General features: G+C 37.7%; 1 protein-coding gene across 4 annotated transcripts in view; it reads right to left on the bottom strand.

The window, feature by feature from the left end:
- Positions 1 to 20715, bottom strand: part of lpin2 (lipin 2) — a 59499-nt gene that overhangs the window by 22132 nt on the left and 16652 nt on the right. For 3 of the 4 annotated variants that reach the window (XM_012964909.3, NM_001079049.1, XM_012964905.3), the window contains 7 exon segments: positions 10812 to 11012; positions 8558 to 8653; positions 7552 to 7838; positions 3479 to 3583; positions 2791 to 2914; positions 1538 to 1865; positions 963 to 1062 (listed from right to left, as the gene is read on the bottom strand). In XM_012964909.3, coding sequence (XP_012820363.1) covers positions 963 to 1062; positions 1538 to 1865; positions 2791 to 2914; positions 3479 to 3583; positions 7552 to 7838; positions 8558 to 8653; positions 10812 to 11003 — 1232 coding nt within the window. In that variant the 5' untranslated portion in view covers positions 11004 to 11012. 4 annotated transcript variants of the gene reach the window in all.

Below are 20715 nucleotides of genomic sequence, written 5' to 3'. Positions count from 1 at the left end.
ATAGCTTTAATGTGGAGTCATAAAGTCAAAGCATATAACATTGCAAGATTTCTGCCTCTTTCAAAACCAAAACACAGGCACAGGCATACGCCTGTAAAGTGACAACACTGTAAACTGTATGTTCAGTTCTTGATGTTTCTGTTCTTTATTATAAAAAAAAAAAGGTTTATTTAGTTGCTAAAGCAACAATACATTAACTAAATTAACTTTCTTTTTTTGTTACCAATTATAAAGTCCCGGGAGCAAATTTCATGCTGAACAGAACCTAGGGTTACTTCTTTACTCCTAATATGCCACAATTTACTTATAGTAGTATGTACAGTTCTACACCGTCTTTTTTCCTTTCAAGACCAGTGCTCAGAGTGCTGAATTCTACTTGTTATTTCTACTTCAATTGGGCACCCAGGTGTTTCTTGTTTTTGATGTGTACCCTTCTCAGTCATGATGTGTGTGTGTGTATATTATATATATATATATATATATATATATATATATATATATATATATATATATATATATATATATATATATATATATACATACATACATACACACCAAAATTATTTCATGACTGGCACACCCTATGTAAAAAATCACAACTTAATTGTCCTCAACAGGACCTTTTTCAAGGATAGTATGATTTGATTTATATATGATATGATTTATATATGATTTGTTTGCACCAAAATATTATATATATATATATATATATATATATATATACCTATCTTTACAGCTACACAATACATTTCAACAGTAATGTGTGCTAGGATCCCTTTGTTCCTGAGCTAACTGCGTGAATTAATTTCACTAGTAGAAAGCTAAGATATGACATTAATAACATACATATACATGTGCTACTGTACTCTCTGTGAACAATATGTAACATTGAAACAAGCTGTGGACAAGCATAGACCCTCTTAGGGTGAATAATAATGAGGAGAAATACTGATATTTGATACCTTTTGGGAAAATACAGAGCTGCTACTTCAGGCTCCAAGATGTTTAAATCATCTAGATATATATCACCTGGCCCCTGATGTTGGCTTCTTTTTCGTACACCTGTTTAGAATTAAAACAATACTTTGATTTAGAGGTTTCAGAATGCTATGCAGTATGTATTGCCAAACATATGCATTCTCACTGGGCACACAAGTTAACAGTAGGTCATAAAATGGGAACTGACCAGTTTAAGTACACGCCATTCTTTTGTGACTAGAAGTTATCCAACATCCCATACCATTAGAAGAAAACAGTGAGTGCATTTAGAGATCCATCAATCCCACTACCTTGGGTCAGCATAAGGAATCACTTTCTATACAGTACAACAAATCTGATAATTCTGAATACTAGGTTCTGCATCTCATTATTTGCTTTAATGGGTTGATATCACTAGGACTAAATTACCCATACCCTGCTCTAAAAATTCCTAGGTATGGAAGGAGAGAAAGGAAATGTTTCATGCAAACATTTAAAGCTCAAAAAAATTTTTTTTTTAAACCCCAATTTACTTTATCCATACAAGTGCACAGTGTACCTTTTTTCTTTGATGGGGAGTCTGTTTTTAAGGAAGGTTTCAATTCTGGCAAATTTTGTATACTGTCCTGAGAGAAGTTTTCCTCTGGTACAAATGGGGAGCTTATGCCACTTTCAGTGACAGGCTCAGGTGGCTGATCTGTATCCATAAGGACACCTATAGAACAAGGTCGAGGCTCTGGCTTCAGCACAGTGCAAACAGAGCCTTCCATAGATACTTCATCTGCTTCTCCAACTAATGCCTCTGAACTGATCACCCTGAAATGAGTATTCTCAGAAGGTGTGATTGTAGCAGTCCTTAGATGGTCTGTTCGTTCTTTCTTGGACACCTTCAAAATTCAGAAAAATAAACAATATTTCCAATCAGCATTATGGTTTAAGCAACAAAACAGTTGGCCATGTCAAAGTTATTATCATTTACTTAGCACATTAAAACAGCACATTAAAACAAGAACTATACCATTTATGGAACAAATCTATTATTGAGTTAAAATGTTATATGAAATAACTATTAAATGGTGCATCTCCTTTTAAATTAATTTTGAAACATTTCATTTTAGGCTACATTTAAAGAAGAGACACAATAAGAACCTTAATAACTTCAAGGGAAACAGGATAACTTGCACCAGATATTTTAGTTTTCTCTCTCTATACATACCACAACTATTAGAGGCATCTTTGCCCAAATGAATCATTATTTTCAATCACATTAAATAACAGTGCCCACCTTATGCTTGCCAAACATCAGATCTTAAGCTGATGCCACACGTGGCGTAGGGCTGATTTTTACGGCAAGTGGAAAACCGCTTGCCGAAAATATCAGCCCTACGCCTCGTGTGGCATCAGCCTTAAAGTGTACTGCCAGCTTTAAACAATTTACAACTGTTCTTAATGTTACCCTAGTTCCCAGGCAGTGCTAACTGCCTGAATTATATCAAGTTTATTTGTAGGTGAAAAATCTTGTTAACCTGCTCACTTTGTTAACCTGAATTCTTGGCGCTGGCAGAAAATGGATTGCACATGAACTACACACATGGAGATAACACAATGAATATGGTAGGTTTGTTTTGTATCATATCATTAAATCTATGGCTCAGCATGTGTTTTCTACAAAGCATACAAACAGAGACAAGAGAGACTGTAAAGCCCTTATTACAAAAAGTATCTGCATTCCCTTCTTATGATATTTATTTGGCAGGGTTTATGATTAAATGGAAACAAAATGTAATGTTTCATTACGCTATAGCTGTTCACCTTGGTTGACTCAGGAAATTCACCCCATGTCCACTTCATCTGAGGCTCATTTCGAAGGATGCTCTCTCCAGCCTTCACCTCCAGTTCAGAGTCACTTTTAGGACCAGTGGATTGGGAAAAGCTGCTGAGAAATATAAGAAACTGTTTATTTGCAAATAAAATGTTTAAATTTATTTTTTACATTTTAGCTGCATATGGGTTAAAGTGCATGCCATGATCCAACTGTTACTAAGCTACATAACATAATATCCTCATGGAAGAAAAGACTGATAGGGGATGCTGGTAGCCATTGGACAGCAACAGTTGGAGGGTTTCAGGTCAACACAATAACAAATAAAATATTTAACTTTCAATGAGAAGGGCAACATTAAGATTGATCACACAAAAATAAACAGTACATGAACAGTTAGCCTGTAAGTACAGTACTGCATTACTTCATAACACAAGGTAATAAATAACTTAGGACTGCTACACAACATTTAACTAGGTGTAACTGATGCAATGAAGCAAAAAAAAAAAAAAAAAAAAAAAAATCAGGGAGTGAGCTCCACATGTTTACCATAGATGTCTATTTGATTTAGAAGTAGCTCACAAGCTTTCTAACATTCTAATGAGGAACAAACACTCCCAGTGGCAGAACATATGGAATTCTAACAGCAGACCAACAGGAGACAAATATGTTTTGTACCTGTCCAGGGGAGACCAGTCTCCATCAGAGAGGGCATAATGATCTGAACTATGGCAGAAAGACTCCTTGTATTCCTCCTCCCTTAAGGCTGTGTTTGAAGAGGACCTGGGAAAAAAAAAAGTTGAAATAAATTTAAAAAAAAAAAAAAAAAAAAAAAAAAAGGTTTTTCCCTAGTCTTCAGGAATCAACACAGATGGGGAAATGTAATAAAAGGTGCAAACTTTCTACTAACCACATATACTCCTATCTTACAGCAGTATAAAATCTTTCACCAGCTCGATGTCAGAAATTAAAGGCTACAGAAAAAAGTCCAACGCACAACTGGGACCCCCTCGCTTAACTTCTTCCATATAATCTGGGCACTGCAGACCTTCTGGTCCCAGATGATGGATTCGCTAGCTTCAGCCTTAGATCTCCCACAGGTTGTATACTCCATCACATCTCTATTAGGTGTTTTGGATGATCTGGCACCATCCATGCAAGAGTAAGATTCTGTGCATTGTTATTCTATGCAAAGAAAAATAAATAAATAAGCGTGATAATGCGCTGGATGGTTCCATCTCCTCCCACCACAGACTCATGGATTTAACTAGTCAATAATGTCATCCCTCTGATCAAAGTAACTCAGAGCCAGAGGAACCTCCACAAAATTTGAAGGCCCTGGTGGGAATCAGGGCTCTGCGGCATTGCCCCCATCCCCACACACCCAGTAAGTACAAACGTAATCTTCTTACCAGGAGCTATGATGCATACTTACTCCAGCAGCCAAAAAAATATTGCTCTGTGAGGCTACAATTTTTTTTGTTATTGTTACTTTTTATTGCTTGCCTTTCTATTAAGGCCCTCCTCTATTCATATTCCTGTCTCTCTTTCAAACCATTACCTGGTTGCTAGGTTAAATTGGACCATAGCAACCAGATAGCTGCTGAAATTCCAAACATGGAGAACTGTTGAACAAAAAGCTAAATAATAGAAAATGAAGACCAATTGCAAATGGTCTCAGAATCATACTTTAAAAGTGGACAATTGAATGCAAGAGTGCATGGGAGCTGTACAACCAGAACAGACCTCTACATGTCCTCAACAGGAAGGGTCCCACTTTGGATCCTCCATATTTCAACTGTCACTACTTGTATGTCCAAAAGTCAAATACAGCCCTGCATTTACATTTGTGCAAGGTGATGTAGTGCTAAAGCCGAACACACTACACACAGTTTAGTTAAGCAGAGGTTAAAGAATAGGAAGGGCTAAGCTTTTGGCTTCCCTCACATACAAAACAGCTTCACAATATATTGCACAAGGGCCTTGGTGAGTAAAAAAATGTAATTCCTTCCCAAGGCTCCCTGTGAATGTTGCATGATTTCAAAAGCCAGCCACCTTATAATAAGTAACAGACATGCAGTTAGCATTTAGATTCATCAGGGAACTGGAATAAAAGACAATGCAAACCCCATCAGTGATCAGTTTAAAAGAGAGACATTTTGCTATGCCCTGTTAGTTATCCCGCAGAACATTTGCTTTGGTGTAACACTAAAAAGATGTGCTTAATAAAACATATGCATAATAGGAATATTATTTGCAGAGATGATGAAGTTAGCAGAAATAATACACTAGACATTTACAGAAAACAGGCAAATACCCAATACATAATGAATTTGTGCTGACAAGCTGCTCATACACAAAATGACAGATTTTAATGTTCACACATGATTAGGCGTTGGACAAAGCTTTCCCCCCTTGCTTAAAACCACTGCATTCAAAGGGCATTTTAATTTCTGCTTCAGGGAAAAATACCCACCCAAAGCAAAGGGAGTGTGCCATAAGGAAGCTATTATGCATTCACCAAACCAGATGCCAGTTGGGAAGAAACTGTGTTCACCGTGGGCCGCGGGAATAATAAATGACAACGAGCCAATGTTCCATAACCCTAACAAGAAATGTTTACATAATAATGCCATTAGAGTTCAGACCCATATTATATATTTTTGGTAGTAAGGGGTTTCCTCTAGCCCACGACAAAGCTAGAATATGCAGAACTTGCATATTTGGCAACGGTCATTGTATTTTCACTTTAAATGCCTGTCTCTAATAATTATATGGATAATAAGAAGAGAGGGTACTAGATTCTTCATAAAGTCACGGGTGGATCTCATGTGGTGTATTGATATGAAATTGGTCCTCCCTTTGCTGATATAACAGCTTTTGCTCTTCTGGGAAGGCTTTCCACTAAATCAAGGATGTCCAACTAGAGGTACACTAAATGAATGTGTCCCTCCAATAGATTTCTATGGTCACCAAACCGCTCAAAAGCTCCAATGACCTTACAAAAGAATTAGTGATATTAGGTACCAGCCGTGGCTCACAGTAAAATTTCCAATAAATCCCTTTAGTCTCCAGCTGGGTTAAGGTCAAGACTTTGTGAAGGCCAGTCTAGTTCTTTCACTTTTATTGCAGAAAACCCAAATCTGCACAATCTGAACATAAGTTCTCTCATCTAAATATCTCTTTCACAATCTCTCTTTATATATGTATAAAAAGTCACAACATGAGTCAAGAAGAGGCTGCAGGTCAAATTGATTGAAACAGTGCTATGGAACTCTGAGGTGAAAAAATGTAAGAGTTCAAAATCCCATATATGTTTAAAAGCTTCAAACGTTATGTACTGTACTGCCCAGAACTTTCAATAAAAATTGTCTTTATGGGACATACATTCTTTTTCTCTGTTGCTTTAAGGTAAGCACTGGTAGATAGGAAATTATATGAGGGGATGATAAGAAAGTAGTGTAAACAACTACATGCAGGCATCTTTGCTGCTTAAAATTTGCTGAAACATCATGCATTTGGCTTGTCTGCCTTAAATGTTATAAAAAGGGTTTTTAAATTACTTTCTAGAAACATACAATGTGCTTTTGGTGCCCCCTTGTGTGCTGAAAGTATACACCATACAAAGAATGTTTGAATATATACAGTAGCAGTATGATAGATTGGTTCTTGCTTTTCTGTATTTCAGGCCAGGCAGGCAATGACTAATTTACAACAAAACAGTTAGAAAAAGTGCAGGTGATCGTGCAGGAGCATTTTATAAGTTGGTATAAAGAAAAAGCCACTGCAGCTGAAGTTCAAGGTGCAACAGTTATTGCAAAACATGCCAGTGGTTTCTGTCTCCACTATTATCTTCAATAACTCTTTTTCTTCATCTTCTTAGGTTTGACCTGACAAGATGAAGGACCCAAATTGGCAGTTTAAATCTTCCCCTGAATGGCCACCTTTAGTTCTGCTCAGATTCTTTTATTTTAATTGGACTCAGTAAAACATATGTTGTGCCTCCTTAGGCCATAGCAAGGTTACATACACTGTATGTTATGTTATCCAAGACAGTACACTAGCATACATCCCTTATTCTTACTCTAATCTAACCTTTTTTTAAAATTCAATGAAGTCCAGAATAAAATATATCTCATATAACAGAAAATGTCAAGAAAAGATGCAGAACACAAAATGTTAAGAATTCAAAAACCACAACCAAACCATTACAATCTCAGGTAAAATAAAGTTTAAGTTGGGCACTGAGCATACATGGTACATGTTGGCCAACATCACATTGAACCAAACTGGGATGATCCAGGACATTGTACTGATCTGATTTCTTTGTCCCTCAGGCCAAACAATCAGATCACAACGATGGCGAATGCAGGCCGATATGGTGAGGACCGCTCAAACAATGTCTGGCTGACCTGATTGTTTGGCCCTTGGGCCACTTAACACAAGATATAGTATATTTGCTGTTTTGGGTGCTAATACAATATCTAGACAACAGATCATTGTAAACACAAAATAGCTTAATGCATTTTAACTGGCATCACTAAAGTTTTGCCTCTTATCTGAGATATTTCCAAAAAGATGCAGACAGGAGCCAAAAAGTTGGTAGAAATGGAAATGCAATAAGCTTTTTGCATTTAGTCTGTGTAGTAAATGTAGGAAACCAAAACTACAGCGTGAGAAAATTATATTTAGCAATCATACAGGCTACAACACTAATGACAACTTTATTGGTGTTCATAGCTTGGAATTACCGTGGGGGCTGAATCAAGTTTTCTCCATCAGAGCTCAAGTCCATTTCCATCATTTCCTCAATCCCAGACACAACAGGAACATCTTCCTTCTTCTCATGTTTCATTTTCCTTCGTCTCCTCTTTTTCTTTTTTACAGAGCTTATACACACATTTTCTAAGTCCAACGTGTGCGACAGCAAAGTGCTTATTTCCTCTTCACATGAGGTTGGCAAATGAGAACTGGAATTCTTGAACACCTGATCAATTGTAGGGATAGGGGAGGTAGCCAGATATGCCGGGACTTGTTCCTACAAAATGCATAAAAATTTAATGAGGTAAGACAGAATTAGGCAGTCTTACATAACAATAGCTGTTGACATATGGTACAAGTTTTACTGCAGGGATTGGTTCTTGAAATTTAATGCAGGAAGATCAAACACAGTACTGCATTTGGATGATACTACACAACTCCGGCCTCCCCCCACTGACTCCAATGGGAAACACGTGAAAGTGCCACTACTGGCAGTGACAGGAATATCTAGGCTAAAGAGTGTCCCTGTGTGGCATTGACCTTTTCTGGAGAAAACAGGACAACCTATCAGCCTTTGCTAGTCATTTCCAGAACAAATAGCTGTACAGGCAAAAACTCTGAACTCTTAGCTTATGGCATACAGGGCATTTGGACTGCTGCTGTGAAAAAGTGGAAAGCTGCAGCAGTTTGATATAACCTGCTAATGCTCACAATAGCAAAGCATAACAAACAATACCATAGAAAGAGCTTCTAAGCAAAATTGTCTGTGAAGACCAACTGCATATTATATACCCAAAGAAAAACAAAACCTTAATTCCAGAGTATTCTAATCTTACATAGCAACTCACTATGAAGCATTCAGAAAAAAAGGCCTTTATTCCCTGTAATGTTGTCTCTTATTCATTAGTTTATATCCCGTTACTGGCAGCTGCTCCTGCATTAATATGAACACCCAATCTGAAAAAATAGATACGGTAAATACACCATTACACTTACACTTTCTTCTTCTGTTTCCTGCACAAAGAAGGCTTCTCCATTGTCACCGAGTTTCATATGCAAATCTACTTGGGTTCCATTGATTTCAATATCAATCTATAAGTCATGTAATTGTAAACAAAAGAAATGTAATTTATAATTCATACGGAACAGATCAACATTGGAGGAAGAACAATAACATACCATTGCTTAATTGTATTGTGTACAACAGAAAAATACACACACCTTTAGAAATAGAATAACACCAACCAGTTCTTTATAATGGATTATTTCTGCAATGCCAATGCATTACATTAAATCACATGCAAGAATAACAAGGATGCTTTATAAACATGCCATTTATTCTATACTGGGTTTTAAACCTGTAAAATGTATTATACACTTTTATATAAAAAAAAACAAAAAAAAACCCCATAGTTTACAGTATTAATGTTTCTGTACATTATTTGAATAAACATAAAAGGGGTTTTCTGCTGATGCATTGCTCAGTCATTGCCATGACCAGGCACTTTTGAATTGCCACGGAGTAAATAACAGACCATGCTCTGGGCCATAATGCTATAACCCTTTTTCTTTGTGTCCCCTGGTCCTTTGCATACTAGGGGGGTCACAAAGCCCTTTGGCAATCCACTGCAAGCAGGTTTGTGCACAAATTCTAAACATCAAATTCTATTCTTAAAGACAATCCATAGTTACTTATAAGAAAAGCCTAAGTACATGTCATATTTCAGTATGCAGAAACAAGTTATTTTTGGATTTTTGGATAAATTATTCTAAACAAATGGTAGAATGCCTAATTGTCTTTAAAGGAGAAGGAAAGGCTAAGTCACTTAATAGCTTACCTTTTACCCTGGGCTGGTTCCCCTGTTAGGAGAAAACCACACCAGCCCGGGGTAGCTGCAAGTATCTCCTCTTCAATGTTCACGCGCATGCACAATAGAGTGAAAAGCCAAACTTTAACACAAAAGTCGGCCCAGGGATTTTGACACAGAGAAGGAAGAAGGAAGCGCTCGCTACAGGTACCCCGGGCTGGTGCTGTTTTCTCCTAACAGGGGCACCAACCCGGGGTAAAAGGTAAGCGATTAAAGTCACTTGGGGTGCCTAACATTTTGGCACCCCAAGTGACTTAGCCTTTCCTTCTCCTTTAACAAGCATTAATCTGTAGATAGTAGCATACTGACAGCTATTCTTGGTGAGTAAAGCCTAGCCAAGTCTCTGACAAGGTTAAACAGGATAAAAAAAATAAATTGTTGTAAACTTAGCTCAATATGAGAGGCAACTGCCCAAAGATGAACAGAATACAGGGACATCGATAGTAATAGTAGCTAAAGAGCCTGCTCTATAAAACTTCCAATGCCTCAAGAATATCTAAAAATAGAAAAATCATGTAAACTGCAAATGCTCAGCTTATCTGAATTTATTTATTTATTTTTTTTTGGGGGGGGGGGGTCTTGTAGATTGTTTTTCACCAATAGGTTTGCTTTTGTAAGTTTTACTTAAAATAAATCTGACTGTTTAGCCAACCTGTTCTTTTTCACCCTGTCATTTCGACTACTGCAGCACAAATATGGCAGCCCCCTAATGGGGGGGGGGGGGGGGTCTGATAGGTAATATTAAAGGAGAACTAAAGGTAAAAACTAAGCAAGCTTTATCAGAAAGGTCTATATTTAAATACAGCCATAAGCACTCACAGAAAAGCTGCACTGGGTCCTCTATCAAAAGAAACATAGGACTTCTTTTCTCCTGTTTTGTAAACATATTCTTCGGTATCAGACTTCCTTTCTTTTAGGGCACCTTCAGGTTTGGGTTTCCTGCACAGCTCTCTCCCTTAAGAATTCATAAGAACTCACATCCCCCTCCCGAATGTGTGATCTGAGCTACCAACGGCTAGAGCTGTAGCAGCAAGCTAGGAAGACCAAGCTAAAATGGCAGATGCTATCTATAACAAACTGAGAGAGCTTCTAGGGCTCTTTACTGAGGTATGGTAAAGCTTTCTGCAGAATAAATATAGCATTCTAGCCTGCACTTTTGTGACTAATCTATTGGCAGTAAAATGTCAAAAGGCCTTTCCTTCTCCTTTAAAAGTACTTTTATGGCAAAATTGTACAGATCGTTAAAAGACTGTTATATTTAAAAGAGTTTAATTTCTGTTGTCAGCATGTCTTTAAACTCAACTGAAAACAAAACACATTCCTACTATGGCATCAGGTTTCCTGCTGGTGTTTTGTTTGTCACAGTTTCATAATGTACATACCACTTTCTCCTTTGAACGTAGAACTCCGAGCTTCCCGAATCGCACATGAAATGGAGAGCACAGGTAGGTGCCATCCCGCTGACGAACCACTATAACGTCAATGCAGCCGGACAGGGTAGCCTGGTTGATGCCTTTGTACAATTCCCTCACTGTAACCAGGACATGCCCAGCTAGTTGCCCGACATAGTTCATTGTTTGGGACTGCACAGAGACAAACAAACAAAATTTGGATTATAGGGTGGAAACTGAGAAGAGAGAAAACATAGCGATGGCATATAAATATAAGATCTATTCATCAATATACCAGCTGGTAACCATTCATGTTTCATCATTCATATGTTATGTTGATAAAATGTATAACCTTCCCTGGCTCTGTTACTGACTAAGTCAAGCTTCAGCTCTTCATGCATAATCATTAATAGCCTATTAGCAAATTTTCAATTGGTCTTAATTTTTTATATTATTTTACTTATTTTTTTAATAATTTTTCTTCTTGTTCATTGCACCCTTGTCATAAGGCATATAAGGGAAGTGATATAACACAGCCACACCTTCTCTGATGAAGCGCCCAAAGTCGTGAAACATGTCAGGAGGGAGGGGCAGACAGAGGGAGGACACTGCCATGTGGTATGTTTTTGAGACAAAGTGTGATGATATGAGCATTAATGCTTTGATGTGATTTGCTGTGATTATTTTGTACTAATAAATGCTTGCAGTGCTTGACTTTGAATGTTATTTACTTTATTGTTTGCTGTATGCTATTGGACCCTTTGCATAGTACTCACTCACCGATAGTATTAATCACTAAAAAAATGTTTTACTCTTTAACACAGTTGCAGAGCCTTTCTAGAGAGACAGACAAAACTATGAGGAAGACCAGAGTTCTATTACTCCTCTGACAATAACTGCTAATCTGTTGGTCATGAAAGGAGTGAAAGCTTGACTAGTAACCCCCCAGTAAGGCAGAAAAACATTAAGTTGGCACTGCAGAACCTTTTTCTTTGGAATAGGGATTTTATGGTTGTAATGCTGTATCTGGTATGTACTATCTGACAACAAAATTGCATTTTCAGATTTACAGCTTCTTCATTGGGGCCAGTTCAGAAACACAAACTTAGTGCTGCCACAAGGGGGCAAACACACATTGACCTGCAAAAGCCACTTGATCCTATTTAAGTATGCATCAGTATAAACTATAAAACTACCCAGTCTTTTGCTCACAGAAGGGTATTTAACCCTTACCTAAAACACTTTACTAAATAATTCTAAATTCTCTTAATGCAGGTGTACCTTTACTACTCTACTATTTTTCTCTTATAAGGTAAACTAAACATTTACCAAATGATCTGCTGGATACATATTGTGGGTCATTTAATAAACTATTTAAAAGGCAGGTTGCTGCCAGGATTTCATGTGGATTATCAGGCTAATCAGCGTGAGAATCCTTCCTATAATTCAGCAGTATGGTGCTTTAAAAAATGTGGTGGTCACAAGGCACAGAGCAGCAACTTTTTTCAGTTCAGATTCCTTGTACAACTGGGGGGAGTTGGTTCAGCAGCTTGAGAGTGATGCAGATCGGTCCCCACTGATTTATACACTAACAGACTTAGGGGTTGATTCACTAAAGTGCGTAAAAACGAGTACTATTTATAGCATGCGTTAAAAATGTTATCGCTTCTTATTTTTTGCGAGATTCACTAAAAGGATACTTGCGTTAATATAGAAGCGATGTTGTTTGCGTTATTTAAGTCGCAATGAGCGTTTTCTTGCAATATTTTCTGCGCGCTGCGCGAGATATATTTTGCCGCTTGCTATATTAGCACACGATTTAACAAACGATTTAACGCACGTAACCATTACGTTCGTATGTTGCCAAAAGCTCACCAACCACAATTTTCTTTAAGTACCGCCTGCCCCAAGGTGTTAATCTTCGCACAGACTAATGCGATATTTAGCGTGTTTACCGCTTCATATGTGTTTGTGAATCATGCGTTAGTATTATATCTATGCGTGAATTAACGCATGCGTTAAAATTAACGCATTGCAGTAGCGATTTGACACATGCGAAATTGGCCGTTATTTATCGCGTCAATTTGAACGCGAAAAAACATGCGATAATGCTTATCGACCTTTAGTGAATCAACCCCTTATTATTCAGGTCTCTTTCCTTTGCAGTAAAGCCTGCAGAAAAACACTAGGGGGCACATTTACGGTCCAATCGTATTTTCTGTGACTTTTTTGTACCTTGCGCGACTTTTTCTATGCTTGCGCGACTTTTTTGGCGCTTTCAAAACTTTTTCAATGCTTTCAAAATGTTTTTTTGCGTGAAAAAAAAGGATCGGTTTTGCCGCTGTTTACAATCGTTCGGTACGAAGATTTTGTGACTTTCGGATCGACAATACGATATAATCGTGACTAATATGTTTTTTGCGTAAGCATTTTCGTGATATTTGCGATCTTCGGAAATTTTCGTTTCCAATCCAAATTTTTCCCATTCAGGATTCGAACTCGTGTTTTGATAAATCTGCCCCTAGATGTATGATATCCCTGTATTTATCCATAGATACTAAAGTACTCGTACTGACATTAGCACAAATAAACACCCATAAATTAGCAGACATCAGCAGATATTGCTAATCTTGATGTGAACATGAAACCAACAACATGCTTTCTAAATACACAGCTGATCCATACGCCACAGCAGAGCTCAACACCATGCTGCAGTTGGTGTATAGGAGAAACAGACACGTTCTGTCTCTTGCAATATGCTGAATAGCTTTTACTTGCTATTTCTATTCACATCCTGTTGATTTCTGGACTGTCTGATAAACTGCTAACTCAGAAACTGGGTCTCCCTCATCCCAGCTATCAGTCACTTCTTGTCCCCCAGCAGCAAATATACCCTCTGTGCAAAGCCAACAACTCCCACAAACATTTACTTACCAATCACAGTGCATAACCAGGGCCTAATTACTACATCAACACTATGTTCTAATGAGGAAGGGGGATAAATACAAAATGGTGTTCAAAATGGGTATATTGAGAATTCTGTCTAGCCACTGACAGCTACAGATATAGGAACCCCAATATCTAGAAACCTCAGAATTATGGGAAGGCAGTCTACTTTAAGCAATTAATTTTATTATTTTTAAAGATTTATTTTTTCCCCTGTAGTAATAAAACACTACCTTGTACTTGATGGTAACTAAGTTGCATGAATCCATATTGGTGGCAAAACAATCCTATTGGGTTTCTTTAATGTAGACGTTTTGCAGACTTACATCATAGCAATCCAAAACACAGAAATAACAGAAACATTCACTATAAGATCCGCTATTTTAGTGGATCTTATAGTGTTCCACCACTTTATAGATATAGAAAGAGAGATTTCCAATTTCAGATGTACAGCTGAGTGCTATGGTACTTTAGTCATTTTCCAAATGTGCCTGTACTGTATTTTTTTTCATGTGTATTTTTTCATGCGCCATCTCAGTGCATTGTGCCTCAGATTTCTGAGCTTTCAGAAAACTTTCCCAAGCCGGACTTGGATTTCTTACTATTGAGTGCTATTCTGATATCTACTAGGAGCTGCCATCTTGCTACCTTCCCATTGTTCTGCTGATTGGCTACTGGGAGGGGGGTGACATCACTCCAACTTGCAGCGCAGCAGTAAAGAGTGACAGCACAGGTCAGATAGCTGTAGCACCCAGGGGAATGAAGAATATGGCTAGCCCGATGCAGGATTCTGCTGGAAAAGCTCTATTTACTGATGCGTTTTGAAAAAAACATGGTTTCCTATGACAGCATTCTCTTTACACTGAATGGCAAAGCTTAGTGATTTTCCCCCTGGGAAACAGGGTTAAACAAAAGTAAAAACTATAAAAAGAAAGCTTTTCCCAAGCATAAAAACAACCCATCATGAAAATTACTATAGAAACTACCTGTATTTTATTTTGCACATTATTTTAAACACATAATTACACCTATTTTTAAGAGACATGTTGTTCTAAGTGTCCCCTTTCACAAAAGTGAATGCAATACTGTACAGCAAACACAGAAACAGGTTCCTGCCAAACCATGGAATCTGTGTTTGTGATGCCTGCACAAACTATGGGCAAGGTTACTCTGGGACACACAGTTGCCCCTCCTAGGTACACAGAACATTTCCCTCTATTAAAGACAAACAGAAGATTTTGTTTCAATGACGTCTTTTTTCTAATGGACCAAGGTTTTGTGGCTTAGATTTTATCTGACCAACAGGATCTTGTCATGCAACAGCCCACAACAGCATGAAAGTATATGGGATGCTACAAAATCTAAACTGTTGCGCTGCAGTGTAAAATCTGATCAGATAAAGATTTGTGCTTCTCTTAACCACAGGGCAACCTGACTTCAGGACTTTCAGCTTGAAAACACCATAGCGATGCCACGGGCACAAAGAAGTGAGGCATAATGTGGAAGCTTAGAAAAGACCTTCTCTGTACTTATCTGTTGTTATATCTAACATAACTAGCATTAGAAATTGACACAGGCCTGAAACCCACAGATCACTCTTCATATTTTTACTGTCCCTTTATGTCATCCAAAATTCCATTACATTGTCACCTGTTCAGATAAAGATATACTTTCTTCTTACAGCTATTTATCTGCACATATTCTATTAGTCTGTTTTCTGCAACTTACGCTGCACTGCATAAGGTAGAAGAGCACAAAACACACCACTACTGAATCACAATTATCAAATAAGGTTTACAATTTGGCTTTAGGTAGATTTGTTCTAACAACTGCTGCTACATATATATAATAATTGCTTCTGACCAGCTATGAGTCTCAGTATACCTGGGATACACCACCATATGCCATCTTGATTATAAAGCATAGGTAGATAACAAGAGGACCTCACATAACCAGACAGGCTTTAGTGCTCTTGCGCTATACTTCCTGGGCACTGAAACACTTCATTAGTTGTAATATGACTAAAGCCCAGCCTGGGCCGTTCCGCATACCACTCTGCTATCTATTCAGACACTGAGCACAACCTAAGAACAGCTTGTTGACAGATAATGGACAGACAAAGTTCATTTCTGTGTTCAGGTTGTCAGATAATTTCCCTGGCAAAGCAATTTCTCTATCTATATTATTTAGCAGGAATGACGCATATTTGCAATTGACTAAATGTATTTCTGTATCACTAAAAAAATCAAGCAAAACTCCTGGACCAGGGCTGTGCAACATAATTCCTGTGGGTTAAAAGTACCAGGAGGAAACCCTCACAAGCATGGGGAGAACATATGAACTCCTTTAATATAATTTAGCTTCCAGACATGCAATACATAAACAATTTAGCACATGTACCTGGATAGCAGTTGTGGCCGGGGCAGAGAGTATGTAAAAAACACGTGTCGCTTTGGCATTCCAAATTTGCCCAAAGTTGCCTTGCGAGGGGCTGGAAAAAGACCCTACATTTACAAAGATACAAGTAAATTGTTTCCTAGAGCAGTTTATATTTATTTACTTTAATTTTTAGACAGGTTTTGCATCCTTTTAATTAGGCTGTCTTAACAAACAAAAGTAAGCTGCAAGAAAGTTCAGTTAAGAACTTGCATATTTACTTTCATTTTTAGACAGGCCTTAAATGCTCTTTTATCGGGCCGTGTTAGCTAAGTTTATCAGGTTATTATACATGAATAGTCTGTATGTTGTATTCCTTTAAACAACGCTTAGGGGCCCATTCATTAAAGTCCGAATGAGTACAAATGGAAAAAAATCATATTTTTTTAAAATTTTAGAACTGTGTGTATTTTTCCGATTTTTTTAGTTAAATTTGTGCAACAAAATCGTATTTGTCGCAGCGAGTACAAAAGTTTAGTTATTAATTCGAGCTTCGGTATCGTGACTTTCCTTTGGCCAGGTTGGAGCTGCAGAGTGATGCAAAATAGGAGCACTTACCACCCAAGCCCAGGTGTGCTACTCGCGGACCCGCTCCCAGATAGGTCCCAACAGTAGAAATACAAAGAAAAAAGTAGCGGAGTACCACAAAGGTAAAAATAAAAATCAGTCTTTATTCCATCATCAGTAAAAAGCACATGTACATCCAATGGACCTACGCTTTACGCATTTTGTGGCATCCCGCCACTTCCTCAGAAGCATCCACAGTGCATGCTAAGGAGAAGGTTTATATACCCACAAAATTAACCCTAATTACCACAGGATCGCATTAACCCTTAACCCTTAAAATGAAAAAATAGCATTACATGAAAATAAAATAAAAAATAAAAGCTACAAAAATGTGATAAAGAAAAATGTTTGTAATAACAGAAAGCACTGGAAATAACAAGAAAAATAATAAATGTACATGTGCTTTTTACTGATGATGGAATAAAGACTGATTTTTATTTTTACCCTTGTGGTGCTCCGCTACTTTTTTCCTTGGAGCTGCAGAGTGCCATTGAGTCCTATGGGAGGCTTCCAAAAACATGCACTGAAAGTTTTTTTGCGCCGTTTACGATCTTTCGGATCATACCGCAATATTTTCACACGACCACATTGCAAATTTTCGCACAATTAACGCACATCAGAAAGTTGTGTATTTAATACTAATTTTTGCCAATCATACTATTAAAAGTCTGAAATTCGGACTTTGATAAATCAGACCCCAAGTGATGTCATCAGTTATAATCAGTGCTTAGTTATATAATTTCAGTCACATGACTCACTGAAATTTCGGTATTATAATAAATAACTTACCCCAGTTAATATAAGGATATTAAGTCACCTAGGAGTTCCATGACCTGTATAAAAGCACTCAGCCTTTGGCCTTAGAAAAGTCCTTATATTTTACAAAAGGGGTACCCTATTCACTAGATCTTTCTCAATTTCAATTATAGATGATCCACAGTCATCTCCACAGTGTAGTAAATAAACCTTCCAGAGAAAGGATCACAAATCTTGTGCATGACCAGAATCCTAGCAAACTTCAATTATCCCTTTTTTCGTTTTCCCAACCTTTCCAGCATAGGGAAACCCTTCAGTGACCCTTTAGTTGTAGCAAATACATTTTTTTGTTTTGTTTTTTGCTGAATGGTTTTTAAACCTTTCAGTGACACAACACCAAAGTAAGTACAGATAGCTTAAAAAAAGGGATGTAAAAACCATAAATCTGTTTTTGACCAAGGTTAAAATAGTACAGGAAAAAGATAATTAAATTGTATTTTGAAGAAATTAAGGAAACTGATGTCTAATAAAAATCCTTCAAAACAGAAGTCAGATTAATGGAAACAAATTCATGTAAAGAGAAGGCTCTTGAAAACTATGCTTAAGGCAGATAGGACACAGTGATCTTTTCAGCCAGTGCTTTTTGGTTCATAGCATCCTCCAATTTACCTCAAATGGATAAACTCACTGGTGATTTCAGGTCTGAATGCGCCAATATGCAGGTATTTCCCTTTTAAGTGAATAGAAAGAGAATGGGCCCCATTTGTCATGTGTCTAAGGCAGTGCTGTCCAACTTCTATGGTAGGGCTGGAATTTTTCTGGCCTACGTGGTGGTAGCATGGTGGTAGTGTAGCAAAAACCCAAATGGTTGGGGCTCACTGCAGGGATATCACCCTTCATTCACATGTGAAAGAATTATGTTATGTCATATAAAGGCATAACCATAAAGCGGACATATACTATAATTTTCATCCATTTATACAGTGGATGGTTTATGTGCAATAAACAGGAGGAATTTACAGGGAGCTCTACAAATAAACTGCTGAAGTTGGCCATACATGCACCGATAATATCGTACGAAACCTCGTTTCGTACGATATTCGATGCGTGTATGGCAAGTCAGCGAGTCGACCGATATCGCAGGAGGCTGCTGATATCGGTCGACTCGCCGATCGGGCAGGTTAAAAGATTTTGATCGGGCGCCATAGAAGGCGCCTGACCAAAATCTCACTTCAGCGTTGAATCGGCAGAAGGAGGTAGAAATCCTATTGTTTCTACCTCCTTATCTGCCGTTTCAGCCCTGAAGGTTAGTGGCGGGTATAACGATCTTTCGTGCGAGCAAATTTAAGACAAGCCTTAAGACAGTGCGGGATACATTAAAAGAGGCCCAAGGTTTCTTGTTTCCTAAACAAAAAGAAATTTTTGTGTCAGAGGATTCTCTGCAGGTTCTGTTAATGTTCATTAGCTAGGAAGGAAAATGGCAGCTTGTGGCCCCTTAAGGGAGGACAAAAGGAGCTATCAAATAGCTTGTCACAGCTAAAATGTTTCTGATTTGTTTTCAACTTTTTTGTTTAGATGGCATTTTTGCCATAAAGGTGGAATAAGCTCTGACAGTATTTATCTCAGTTTTTAAAAGGGACATTTTGTGTGAAAAACAATACTGTGTCAATAACTTGTACTCCTCTAAATATAGAACGAATGTGCTTTAAAAAGCAGTGTTTTGGGCTATTTTATTGAAAATTTCTCCAAAAACCCTACTAGTTCCACTCATTTGTTCCATTACCAGATGCCTCCTTCCTTGGGCTATGCAGGGAGGCAGGCAGCTATCAGCACACTGCACTGTAGGATAGGAACCAATCAGCAGCTAGGCTGACCTGATACGAAACGGAAGCCTGTCTTTGCTTGTGTGACTGCATGGCTGTGATTGGCTATCCCCCTCCTATTGTGCTTTTGGCAGGAACCATTAGGACACACCCACCCATCATTTGAAACCCCCCATCATTTGAAACACGGACAGGGACCTAAGGGAGCTCCAATAAAGGGGCCATATATTATTCACTATTGGCTACAAGATTAGAGGTTGTTTAATTTATCCTATATGTTTCCTTTAAATAAATGCTAACAGTAATTCAAATCCTTGCTGTATCCATGAAGGAGTATCACTGCTAAGACATAGGAACTAGAATGTTTTGCTGAAGAAACACTGACAAGAAAATACATTTTTGAATTTATTCCAATCCTGTTTCATGCCTAATTTCTGCAGTACGTAGCTAGTCCTGGTTCACATGCAGTCAAATATAATACTTGGTCTGCAGAGAAAAAACATAACAGCAAAAGTTATGTGGCTTCACAATTCAGGCCTTTGCAAGCTACTCGTTTTATTAGGGGAAAGCATAAAAGAAATAACTGTTTAGGGACATATATATTCAGATGCCCACAAAATAAGGTAAATTTAAAAACTATTTTCATGAGCATTAATTGTTAAACATTATTTCTAGGGTAAGTATGGTGTTTTAATTCACCATATTTTCTTAAGACAACACTATGCAAGTCTGTGGTTATTTCCTGCAGAATGCTAGTGTCACTTTAAAAGCAAAGGCAATACAGGTATGGGATCTGTTATCCAGAAAGTTCAGATTTCCAGGAAGGCCATCTCCTATAGACTCCATTTAACTCAAATTATTATTTATAAAAATTATTTCCCCTTTTCTATGTAATAACAAAGCAGTACCTTGTATAAGATCCAAACTAAGATATAATTAATCCTTATTGGCAAACAATTTATTTAAAGGGATTATGTCATGGTTTTTATGGTATAGCTTATACTGTGTACATTGCTAGTAATTCATAACCACTTGAAATTTTATTCTTTAACCAATAAATTATTTTTTTTAGTTTTAAGATTGGTAGGTAGGCAGCCACTTCACGTCATTGTGTCTGATCCTATGCTTTCAGACAGAGCCAGTACTACACAGCAGAACTGCTGTCGTTAAGCTATTGTTTCTTCTACTCAATGTAAATGGAGGAGGCATGACTTGGGTTTTTACTATTGGGTGCTATTCTCATATCTACCACTAGGTGAGGCATGGGAGTATCTTTAGCAATGCCAGTGTTGGAGAGCGGTTATCTTGCTACCTTGACATTGTTCTGCTGATAGGCTGCTGGAAGGGAATGCTAGTGTCACACGGAG

The sequence above is a fragment of the Xenopus tropicalis genome, chromosome 6 (genome assembly GCF_000004195.4).
Source record: "Xenopus tropicalis strain Nigerian chromosome 6, UCB_Xtro_10.0, whole genome shotgun sequence".
In the NCBI taxonomy this organism is placed as follows: Eukaryota; Metazoa; Chordata; class Amphibia; order Anura; family Pipidae; genus Xenopus; species Xenopus tropicalis.
Note: the sequence above shows the minus strand (reverse complement) of the source record. Positions and strands in the feature narration are given on the sequence as shown.